The sequence below is a fragment of the Hippopotamus amphibius genome, chromosome 7 (assembly GCF_030028045.1).
Source record: "Hippopotamus amphibius kiboko isolate mHipAmp2 chromosome 7, mHipAmp2.hap2, whole genome shotgun sequence".
NCBI classification, from domain to species: Eukaryota; Metazoa; Chordata; class Mammalia; order Artiodactyla; family Hippopotamidae; genus Hippopotamus; species Hippopotamus amphibius.
The window spans coordinates 142,193,239-142,205,937 of NC_080192.1; the positions used below are offsets into that span (position 1 = coordinate 142,193,239).

The 12,699-nt window shown below is 45.5% G+C and overlaps 1 protein-coding gene across 11 annotated transcripts in view; it reads right to left on the reverse strand.

Moving 5' to 3' along the window:
* The window catches only part of GRHL1 (grainyhead like transcription factor 1), a 50,086-nt gene that overhangs the window by 11,497 nt on the left and 25,890 nt on the right, over window positions 1-12,699 (reverse strand). For all 11 annotated transcript variants that reach the window (XR_009054585.1, XM_057740759.1, XM_057740761.1 and 8 more), the window contains exon 9: window positions 5,796-5,954. Coding sequence is in view for 10 of the 11 variants with exons in the window: in XM_057740759.1 (XP_057596742.1) it covers window positions 5,796-5,954 (159 nt within the window). In the remaining variant the exon portion in view is untranslated. The remainder of the gene's footprint in view (window positions 1-5,795; window positions 5,955-12,699) is intronic.

Below are 12,699 nucleotides of genomic sequence, written 5' to 3' on the forward strand. Positions count from 1 at the left end.
GGCTGAACCCACAGGCGTATTAGCCACAACCGCCACCTGAAATTAAGTAAGCAAGTGAAATAAAAACAAAACTACTCATTAGTTGTTTTGCTTGACCTACTGGCATTTTTTCTGGATGGCGTAGATTTCTTTACAAAGGTATCCAGGTAAGTATGAATGGTAAATAAATTCCCTGGTAGCAAAGGGAGGCAATAAAATCATCCCACTGATTCTGGCACAATCATACAATAAAACCACGTTTTAAGATACGGAATACAAACCACCTTCTGGCTTTTAGAAGGAATTACTCTACCAACATATCGATAATCATACAGCCTGCTTATCAGCACGGCCACACGATGCTGACGCGAGCCTCCCTCCCTGACGAGCACCGCAGGCAGAGGTCGCCCGCCGCCTCGCAGGACCGTCCAGAGTTGGTCGCTATCTCTCTCAGTTCCTTCTAACAGTCACACAATACCTTCACAGAGATAAGTTATATCCCCCAAAAGGTAGTTTTACAAAACAGGCCATTTTCCTCCTTATTTATCAGCTACATCTACAAAGAATGAGAAGGGGCCTCTGCTTCCTCTCAAGACTTACCCTCCACTCAGAAACAGCTGACAAGACCACAAAATACATGAAACGAGGATTTTTTAAGGCCCCAGCCACCAGGCAACCAAGCACAGCAGTTCACTAGTAACGGGAAACCAGCGAGGCGAGCCCCCCAGATGCTGACCGCCCTCCCAGCATTTTCAGGCTGCGGCCCAGGGAGGGTCTCCCGGGGGTCTCCTCGAGCCAGCCTCCCCGGAGTGAGGAGGCAGAGGTGAAGCAGAAGGAGATCAAGGTGGCAGGCAAAGTGGCAAAGAGGAAAGTTAGGAGAGGAAGAACCCCAGACGTCTTCAGAGGGCACTCAGCAGAGCATCGGGAGTGCGCGGGTGTGAGGAAGCCACCCACCATCAAGGAGTCAGTTAAAAAACACCTGAAAAGACTAGAGAACAGGGCCTGAAACTCACTCAGGGCCGAAACAATGCCTGTTCCCAGGGATCAGACTGGAAAAAGGGATAATCACAGGGCACTGGGTAGAAGAGTCAGGAAGCCCTCGCCTCAGCGGTGGAGAGTAACTGCTGGACACTGAGCACGGCTCTGGACCCGCCCAGCAGACTGGGAACGGGACACCTGGAAGGATCAAACTGTTTCCATCCAAGGAACTTGCCCAGATCTCAGGACAAGGCTCAAGAAGATTCACAGAATGACAGAAACATCCAGCACCCAACAAGGGAAAGCTTACAACACCTGGTGTCCAGTAAGACGCCTGGCATGCAGGGATGCAGGAAACCATGAGTGAGGAGAGGATCAGACCACTGAAACAAGCCAGAACCAACATGGAAATCAGACATTAACATGGTTACTGGGGCCGCAGTCTGTCCACGTGTTCAAAAGCCAGTGGAAAAAACTGAACATGGTAAGCACAGACTTGGAAGATATAAAATAGATCCAAACTGATCTTCTGGAGATGAAAACTACAACGTTTAAGATGAAAAATACACGGGAAGGGGTTACAGCAAGTGTAGACAAGACAAAAGGAAAGACTGGTGAGCTTCAGGGCATCACAACAGAAACTATCCAAAAAGATAAAAAGTTACCCAAAAAATAAAAAGAATCCGCGAGCCACGGGACAACTTCAAGCAGCTGCACATGTGTGACTGGCATTCTCAAAACAGGAGGAAGAAGCAAACACAGCTGAAGAAGTAATGGCTGAAAAGTTTTACATTCGATGAAAATTATAAACCCAGAGGTTCAAGAAGCTCAATGAACTCTAAGACAAGAAACAGAGAGAGAAACATGAGAGTGCTCAAAACCAGTAAAAAGAGAAAATCTTAAAAAGTCACAGAATAAAAAGATACGTTAAATACAGAAGAGCAAAGACAATGATGCCAGCAGATTTCTCATCAGAAACAACAGATGCCTGAAGACAGTAGAGCCACACTTTTAAACACTGAAAGGAGTAAAGAGTCAACTAGACTTTCATAGCTAGCAAAGAGATCTTTCAAAATTGAAAGTGAAATGTTTTTCAGACATACAAGAGTTGAAAGGATTCATCAGCAGTAGACATACACACTGCAACAAACATTACAGGAAGTCCCAGGACATCATGGAGAGCCAGTTAAATTCAAGCTGTTTTGGGACTTCCCTGGTAGTCCAGTGGGTAAGACTCCGCACTCCTAATGCAGGGGGCCCGGGTTCAGTCCCTGGTCGGGGAACTAGATCCCTTGTGTCGCAACAAAGACCTGGCGCAAGCCAAAATAAATAAATAAGTAAATAAATATTTAAAAAAGTAAATTCAAGTTGTTTTGATTCTTCCTTTCTCTCAGTCAACAACTAAGGAGACTGATCTTGGGCAACCACGTGGCCACCGTCCATGAAGTCAACCCGTACCCTCTGCTCCCAGTGACAGCTGCAGTGGAGAAGAAAGCCATTTGAGGGAAATAAGTGCCAAAGGCATTGTTCTCTACTAGGACAGACCAGGGATGTACACAAGCCCTTAGAAAGAGGAGCTGCAAAACGTCCACTGGTTACAGATTCAACGTCTGTTCCTATTTTCTTTGAAAAAGGGCTGAATTGCTGCTGCTTCTGAAGTAAGAGCAAATTTCATTTATCAAACTAGTTAAGCGATTCATAATACTGTGCTGATAAAGCTTCTTCTTAGAACAGAAAAACGACATAGATACCCCTAAAGAACACTAAAAGATGTCTTACCTCTAGTTTTTTTTTTACTGCAAATGTAGATCAGTTTCATAAAATGTGAGAGTTTTAAGAGCTAGCAGAGGGAAAGGAACTGACAGGCACCAAGCAGGAGGTGAGTCAAGGCTCAGAAAGGAGAGAATCAAGGAGGCAGGTGGGACAGAGAAGAGGCAGCATGGGACGGACCCAGGACAGAAGCGGCAGTCACGACCACAAGGCTCAAACTGGCAGCACAAGAATCAGGAGTGAGCGTGGGGCCACAGGGGGTTGCATATGGTTGAAAGGTTCAAGGACTTTGAAAATTACACACAGTACATACGCAATATTTTCTTCTCATGCAGGATTTTATATTAACTCGTAACAGTGAAGATTAAAAACTGGGTATGAAAACAGTGTCTAATTTCACATGCTATGCCCCTGAGTACCTTGCTATCATACGACACTCCCTACCCCTCCTACGTGCCACGCAAGTGGGAGAGGAGACCAGCAATTTCCATCCCCAAGTAGCTCCCTATTCCCGCCAGCAGGGGAAAACAGGTAGGGAATATTTTTAGGGGTCTTAAAAGAAAGGCACCCCCATGAAGGCTGAGGGTAGCTGGGGACCTGCAGACAGGCCACACGGGGCACCGCTACACACAGACGCCCGGTTTCCAACATGCCTCTGTTTTGACTCCCCATTAATGAGAAAACAGCGACGGACTCTGGCCTGCCCATTTGACACACTCTCCAAGACCTGGATAATATGTTTCCATCATGTGTGATCTAAATGAACAGAAGAGCAGACAGGCAGTAGCTCCAGAAGATGAGATCATGTGTTGTCTCAAACCACAATTTTGCAACTGTGAAGGAAAGGTGTTCTGCTTCACAGAGTACATGAGCACACACTCTTTATTTAGAAATAAAAAGCACGGTCTCACCAGAGACAGCTGGAGAGACGCTGCTCTGAAAGGCCGTCCTGAACCCCGAGGACAGCCTGCCCCAAGCAATCGCCTCCCGGGGGCGCTGCTGCTGACACAGGGCCAGGGCCACCCTGAGGGAGAGGCCGCACCGCGAGGCCGGCCAAGGCTCGTGAAGAGCAAACATCCTCAGAGCATTCAAAACCTGAACTTACCTATGAACTCTAATGCCAAGGAAAATTATTAAACAGACATGGAATTTCTTTAGAAACAGCAGATGTGAAAAAAAACCTTTAATTAAATGGATAAAACTTTAATTTCTCCCTAGATTTTTAGAAAAAGGGCATGGACATCGCAATAGTTTTTTTTGTTTTTTGGTTTTTTTGGCTAAAAAGAATGTGGTACGAAGGCAAGAGATTTGACTTAGGGTCAGAAATCCCTGCTGTAGAGCAGACATGACCTGTCATTTGTAAAAGGTAGCGCATGTGAAAGCACGCAGTGGGTAGACTAGCGCCCCTCAGAGGCGTCACATTTGATCCCCAGCACCCGTGATTCTGTCAGCTTAACAGCAAAGGAGGAGGCTGCCCCTCAGCTGACTTTAGGACAGGGACCGTGTCCTGGGCCACCTGCACACCCACAGCAGCGGGAGAGCCGGGGAGGTGGCACGAGGGTGGCTATGCAAATGGAAGGCGCCACGAGCTGAGGAGGTGGGTGGCCCTCAAGCAGAGAAGCAGGGAAGGGGATCAGCCTTCCCACACCCTGATTTTAGCCCAGGAAGACGTGTCGGGCTTCTGACCTACAGAGCTGTAAGAGAACAGATATGTGTTGTTTTGAGCCACTAAGTTTGTGGTAATTTGTTAACAGCAACAGCAGAGAATTAATACAAACTAGCATGTTATCAGGCACATGGCAGGTACCTGGTGAGTATCACCAAACCTGGGTGCTTGATCCAGGACCCTCTGGACTCGGAAGGCCTCAGGCTCATCCTCTGGGGCCGGATGTTACGCTCTGTGCGCCCAGAGCACAGGTCAGGACACCAGGCCTCTGACAGCAAATACACTTCCAGGTTCCTAGTACCTTCTAAAAATCTTAACAACAGAGAGGTTTTAAGAGGATGAAAAGAGGAGACTGGTTAAAAAAAGAAATACAGTCTGATATTTCTGAGGGGGAGAAGTCAAAGTCTTCTTCAATCTTAGTCCAGTGGACAGCTGCACCCTGTTGCTGAGGATACCACCTTCTCCAAACCCCAAGACAGTGTGGGCCCAGAGCTCCCCTCTGGATGTGCTCCAGCTGAGCCCCTGGCTCTGCACCCGGCAAGAGTGCCCATCTCTTCTACAGAACAGGAGTCACACCAGAGGCAAGAAATGACACGGACACCGCTGGGGCCTATGCTCTCGCCTCCTGCCTACCTGCTGCTGCCGAGAAGAATCTGAACCTCATCTCCTCCTGCCTCAGTGAGCTGGCTGACAACTCGCTGAACACCCTGGAGGGAGGTGAGCCCGCGATAGGGCAGGCGCAGAGTCCTTGGCCCCAGAGCTCAGGAAGAGCTCCACCACCATGGCCGCGGCCCGCAGGGCCCCATAAGCGGAGGGGCCACCGAGGACTGGGTGCAGCTGGCATGCGTCCCTGTGTCCCACCCTATCAGACACGCCCAACAAAATGTGCTTATCAATGCTTCTGGTTTTTCAGTCAAACGGAGATTATTTTGGACTTCCCTGGTGGAGCAGTGATTAAGAATCCTCCTACCAATCCCACATGCCAAGGAGCAACTAAGCTCTTGAGCCACAACTACTGAGCCCGTGCACTGCAACTATTGAAACCTGCATGCCTAGAGCCCACGCTCTGCAACAAGAGAAGCCACCGCACTGAGAAGCCCACGCACCACAATGCAGAGTAGCCCCCGCTCGCTGCAATTAGAGAAAGCCCGTGTGCAGCAACAGAGACCCAATACGGCCAAAAATAAACCAAAAACGAAAAAGAGATTATTTTTCTCCCCTATATAATGCGACTTTGCATGGTTAAAACATGAATTGCTAATTTAAAATAAGCTATTCTATATTATCAGCAATACATTCTTATTGAGCTTAAATACTGAAAAGCTCCTGGTCTTTTCCTGTGAGGAAGAGTGCCCCTCGCACAGCTGTATTCTAAGTGTCCCTGCCCAGTCAACAGCCTTACCTTGTCACAGAAGACTTTTATCTGGCAGTAGGCCCGATGCACAGGCTTGTTGCTGCGGTTGTTGTAGCTGTAGGTGTCAATCTGAATGTTCAGAGGCAACCCCTTCACACCTTTCTGAGAAGAGAAATCTGTGCTTAAGCAGTTCACAGAGATGAAAACCTGCAAAAGGAAGAAAAGGTTCTGTAAGCACCAGGCACCTTCAACCCTAGCTCAGCTTGTAAAAACACTAATGTCACTGAAACTATCCAAATATTTTCTAAATGAGCGAGAGCACAGCTTCTTGTTTAAAAGAAGACTTTTTTAAGAGGTAATAAAGTGTTTTTTTTTAAACCACCTGTGGTCATAGAACAGCAGACCTTAAAGGGAAAAAACAGATAGCAGCTTTGACACTCCCCCCCCATCAATTCTCCCCCCAGAACACTCATTTAACGTCATACGGTGCCTGAGGCTGGCTGTCTTTCTTGATGTCATTTTTGAATGTTCCAAATGGCGTACATTCTCTTTGCAGATGTTTTAGAGCTTGCAACAAACTCTCTGGGGATCCACCAGTATTTGTCTATACCACCTAGGATAACCTGTAATATCTATGGTCCAATATTCTGAAATTTATGAAATTAGGGAGTCACATTATTAAAGTGGTATTGAAGGCTGGCACTTAGAGAGACCCAGGTGAATCTTGTACAGAACATGAACATGCTCCGTTCCCCCCCCATATCTGTGATTCTGGATCTTAACCTCTTCACACTTGGTCACAGGTTTTTAAGCTCCCCGTCAATGCTTTAATTTCAGAATTTATTTCCGACACATGAGCACCACAAAGTGGGTGTTACTGGAATTACAGTTTTTAAAACAGGTTGGCACATTTCAAAGACCCAAGACCCTTACTCTGGATTCCTGCCAGGCCATGAGTCCACAACCCTATAGCCCTAACAACCAAGAGCAGACCCACCAGGCTGTGCGGGCTGCTGCCGGCTGAAGCAAGACCCAGAGGGGGAGACGTTTACGTCAGAAGAGGGGAAACTTATGCGAAGGTAAGATGAGCGAGAAGGGAGTGGGGCCAGAAGGTAAGGAGGAGAAATTATAGCCACAGGGCAAAGAACCCTCTCCAGCAGGTATGCAAAATGCTGAACCAGGGTTTCTATTCTTGCTCAAGTCTACATGCTGTTTTTAAGCAGGAAGAGACCAAAACATGCGAAAAAGATTGAGAACTTGTCCAGATAAACAGATTGAGACGTCTCTCACGCGTCCCTCCACTAGCTCCACCCAGCCTCATCCGCCTCCGTCCTGAGGACACGCTGGCAGTGTAGCCCTGCCTCACTTCTGTCCTTGTCCCTCTTCCCCCTCCTGTCCCCTCCTGCCCCAGTCCAGTCACCTCCACTGTTCCTCTCTGCCGTTCTACATCTAAAGGTCCAACTCAAGGCCCTGCTCCCAGAGGGTCCACATTCAGCCCATGCTGTGACACGGAGCCCACAGCCGTGAGCTGTCGTGCTGGACTCTCACCTTACACACACGATCTCACGTCATCACCATGACCTGGAGGGACTGCTATCCTCTGTTTACGGCTGAGGCCTGGAGAGGCTTTTTAAACTGTCCCCAGGGTAGAAATCGAAGTGCTGAGATTCATATCCAGGACTTTCCCCCTTCACCCCCCACCGCTGCTCTTTCCCAAACCAACTTTCTATCCTAGACGAACCACTTGGTGTCTCTTTACCAGTGGGAATGGTTTGTCATCTTTGTATGTGTATGTTTTACGTCCCTGACTAGATGGTAAACACTCAGAAGGCTGGGTCCATTTTCTCCACCTGGCACCTTTCTTAATACTTGGCACGTTCCTGATCTAGGACTGCCTTATCTTGCCTATGATTTTTTCTTTCCATTTCAGCAAATAAGCAAATTGCTCTAATTTTTTAAATACATAAAGCTAGGTATGTACGTAAAAGTGGCACATGTGCACTTCAAATCTATTATAGAAACTTAGTGCTTTGACTTTATATCTTTTCCTATATGCTTTTTAAAAACCTTTCATGTACAGTCCATAAATCCAAGTTAAAAGGATAGTCTATGGAATAGATGAAAGAGGACAAACAGAAAGGCAGACAGAAAGACAAAAAGACAATAGTTCATACAAACAACTGAGCACAGTTTAGTTTATTGAAGTAACAGTTTAGTTTACTAACGTAACTAAACCATTACATTTTTCATTTTACAACTAAATAGAAAATCTGAAATTTCCTCTATCATTCTAGGCCACCTGACTCAATTCCTAACTCAAAAACAGCTGCCTGGGAAAGTTACACTTTACCCTCAACAATTCCAGGGAGTCTTTGACCCAAAGTGAGATTCCCTTTACAAGAGGATTTCACGGTAATCCAACCTAAAACTTAACCTCCCCTTGCTTCCCAGTGTCAAGTTTCTATTCAAAGCAAAAATATGCAGGGGCCAAATCCCAGGATCAGGACAAACAGGAGCCTTCAGCGAGACATCACCCTCACTAGCGTTCATGGTCACTCGCCCCCTGCTGTACATTCTTCTCCTATTCTTTACATCAACTCTTTCTAAACATATCAGAGAAAGTTCATGGCATCTTCAACTCAGCATTAAAAACATGCCACCTTGTCTAGATAAACACGCAAACATACCAGTAAATGGTGAACAAGATGTGGAGTATCTAGGCCAGGGACACGAGGCACAGGGACAGTGGGTTGAAGATCCACAGGAAGAAACTGGGGGTGGCGCAAGAACACACCAGACAGTCACAGGGACATCTGGGCCCGAGGGGGACACACATGCCGTGCTTAAGCCTCAACCAAAGGCTGGCGAGGGTGCAAGATGCCTTATATACGTTCCAGCAAGAGGTAACATGGTCAACAGGAAAGGCTTTGGTCTGAAAATCAAAACATCTAAGTTTTGGTCCCGGCTCCATCATTAATTGTGCTGTGACATGGGCAAGGGTCCCCGTTCGCCAAACGCAGAGTTGAATTAGACGACCTCTAGGTGACTTCTAACTGCAGTCCCAGCATGATATTCACACTGAAAGATGATGAATCCTATATCCCTACTCTGCATTTCTAGCGACAATAATTTTGCATAATATATTGATCCATCAACTTTGTACAGATCACGTTCTTTTAAGAGTACCTTGTAATGTTGCCACTTAGAGTAACCATGCTAACTACCTGAATAAAATTAAGAATCTTACGCCTACCCACCATCAGTCCCTCCCATCAGGAAGCATGCACGAGCCTCCTAGATAGCTTCCTCCACAAGAGGGCAGACAGCAGTATCAAGCAGTATCAGCAGTATTTCATCTTGTGGAACTGAAAATCACAGCCACAGAAAGATAGAGAAAATGAAAAGGCAAAAGACTTTGTGCCAGATGAAGGGACAAGCTAAAACCCCAGAAAATCAACTAAATGAAGAGGAGATAGGCACTCTTGCAGAAAAAGAATTCAGAAAAATGATGGTGAAGATGATCCAGGACGTTGAAAAAAGACTGGATGCAAAGATCGAAACGTTTACCAAAGACCTAGAAGAATTAAAGAGCAAACAAATAGAGATATGCAACACAATAACTGAAATGAAAAATACACTAGAAGGAACCAACAGCAGATTAACTGAGGCAGAAGGGCGAATAAGTGACCTGGAAGACAGAATGGCGATAATCACTGATGCGGAAAAGAATAAAGAAAAAAGAATGAAAAGAACTGAAGACAGCCTAAGAGACCTCTGGGACAATGTTAAACGCACCAACATTCACATTATAGGGGTCCCAGAAGGAGAAGAGAGAGAGAAAGGACCTGAGAAAATATTGGAAGAGATTATAGTTGAAAACCTCCCTAACATGGGAAAGCAAACAGCTACCCAAGTCCAGGAAGTGCAGAGAGTCCCAGGCAGGATAAACCCAAGGAGAAACACGCCAAGACATATTGTAGTCAAACTGACAAAAATTAAAGACAGAGAAAAGTTATTAAAAGCAACAAGGGAAAAACGACAAATAACATACAAGGGAACCCCCATCAGGTTCACAGCTGATTTCTTAGCAGAAACTCTGCAAGCCAGAAGGGAGCGGCACAATATATTTAAAGTGATGAAAGGGAAGAACCTACAACCAAGAATACTCTACCCAGCAAGGATCTCATTCAGATTCGATGGAGAAATCAAAAGCTTTACAGACAAGCAACAGCTAGGAGAATTCAGCACCACGAAACCAGCCCTACAACAAATGCTAAAGGAACTTCTCTAAGTGGGAAACATAAGAGAAGAAAAGGACCTACAAAAACAAAAACAAAACAATTAAGAAAATGGTAATAGGAACATACATATGGATAATTACCTTGAATGTAAATGGACTAAATGCACCAACCAAAAGACACAGACTGGCTGAATGCATACAAAAACAAGACCCATATATATGCTGTCTCCAAGAGACCCACTTCAGACCTAGGGACACATACAGACGGAAAGTGAGGGGATGGAAAAAGATATTCCATGCAAATGGAAATCAAAAGAAAGCTGGAGTCGCAATACTCATATCAGATAAAATAGACTTTAAAATAAAAAATATTACAAGAGACAAGAAAGGACATTACCTAAAGATCAAGGGATCCATCCAAGAAGAGGAGATAACAATTATAAATATATATGCACCAAATATAGGAGCACCTCAATACATAAGGCAAATGCTAACAACTATGAAAGAGGAAATGCAAGGCAGAAACAGAGACACAGATGTAGAGAACAAATATATGGACACCAAGTGGGGAAAGTGGGGAGGATTGGGGGCGATGAATTGGGAGATTGGGATACCAAATTGTACACTCTAAACATATGCTGTTTATTGTCTGTTAACTGTATCTCAATAAAAGTTATTAAAAAAAAAAATCTTACAAAACAGCGGTTCTCGAAGTGTGGCCAGAGCATCAGCCTGCCTGGGAGCTTGAGTGCTTCATACCTGGAATCCCCAGGCCATCAGCCTGTACTGGAGACGGTGAGGCCACGTCTACAGTTCGGGCTCCCACAGTCTGCGGTGGGTTTCAGGCTTGAGAACTGTCTGAGGTCCTCCCTGGGTAATTCTTGTGATCAGCCAGGATAAAAACCTCTGCTGTCAAGTAATTAATCTTCTATGTACTTACACGCTTTGAGCCATAAAAGATCTCCTTTGGCTCCAAAACTCTGGGGTTATTAAAACAAGTCCCAATACACGGCTTCCTTTCTTTACAGAGTTCTGATGTGCTTACCTGTATTTATATGTATCCCATCAGGTTGTTTTTAATCAAAAAAAATTTTTTACAGAGGTACAGCCTTATCAAATAAGAATAATATTCATTTAATCAGTGGAAAGATAAACATTAAAGCACCTGCTCAACTTTGCTGCTCAATAAGGTCGTGTAAATCCTCAATAACTCCTCGTTTAGAAGACAGCGACCAGAAAAAACCTACTAGAAATCTGTCAAACTTTACTTCTTATGTTTGTTCCTCACATGACGTTTGATCCTCACGGGGGCTGACATGTGTGGATGGACTGTGTGTTTGGGCGTGAGGCAGACTGGTGGTGTCGTCCCCACGGGGGACAGAGACAAACGGTCATGCAGCTGTTCATGTTCTGGGGCCTGGAACACAGCACACGCTCCGCACACAGGTTTTTAACAAGGAGCAGTGAATACACATGATCGAGAGGAAGACACCTAGAGCAGCTTTCATGTATTTTCCTAAACCAGGAGTGGGCTAATGTTTTCTGCAAAAGGGCCTGACAGAGTTTTCACCTTTGTGGGCCACACGCGACCACCCAATTCTGCAGTAACAGTGCAAAAGCTGCCACGGACAATACGTGAACAGCTGGGGGTTGTGGTATCTTGAAAAAACTTTATTCACATAAATAGGCCCCTGACTGGCTGCGGCCTGAGTGCTGCAGTTTTCTGACCCCTGATCTACACCATTTTCTAAGCTGCTGGGACAGTAACTGATCTTTACAATGTGGTAAACAGCGAGGGAGCACTACTCCCCTTTCTGTAATTCACTATTTCCACTTTCCCCACAGGTGACCTCCTGAGAAGATACCCGCTGCAGACTTCTCACTAGCGCGACCTTCACCCACGGACCCAACTCTTGATCAGTGCAGCCCACGCTCACAGACAGGACTACACTAAGTTTTGAGGGAGAAGCTCAGTGTCTGTGAATGTTTTTTCAGGAAGGTGACAATCTTTAATCAGTAGCACCAAAAACAGGGACAAGTATAGGAATGCGAGGCAGAGCTGTACTCTGGGTCCCGGGGTAGCCACGGGATGGACATGTTTTGTTCCTCACCGTGTTAACACTGCGGTCGGGTCTACCTTGGGTGACTTGACAACAGGCCAAATCACCCAAGTCTGGATAAAACAACTGTTCGGACCATTCTCACTACGCAGAGAAATACTTTCTGTAATGAGATTACAGGAAAACTCCAGAATCACCCACAGAGGGTGGGAAAGAGGTGAAAAGAGAGCTGGGTTATCACACATCCACCTCCTCCTCTATAAAACACACGTGTGTGTGTACACACACACACTTAAAAGGCCGTCTTCTGAAGTCTGAGAGTAGGCTGAATGATACACAACCTGCCCTCTCTAGAGCAACATAAATAAGGATCTTTAAGAACTCAAATAATGACCTTTTCTCTGTTTTCATACTTCCTTGCCACTGATTTCAGGAAAAGTTTGATTTTATTCAAGTAACTGGAACACAAATCTCAAACGATGAGCAACTAATGTTCCCACCCAAAATCACTAGAGAGAAAAAAAAAATTAACCACAAAGAACCCTGCTAAACAGGTGGAAGATGCTTGGCAAGATTCCTCTTTAAATGTCCAGCCCATTTTTCTAAGACAGTTCCTCATTCTTGGCCAAGAATTCATGCACTTAGAACTTTT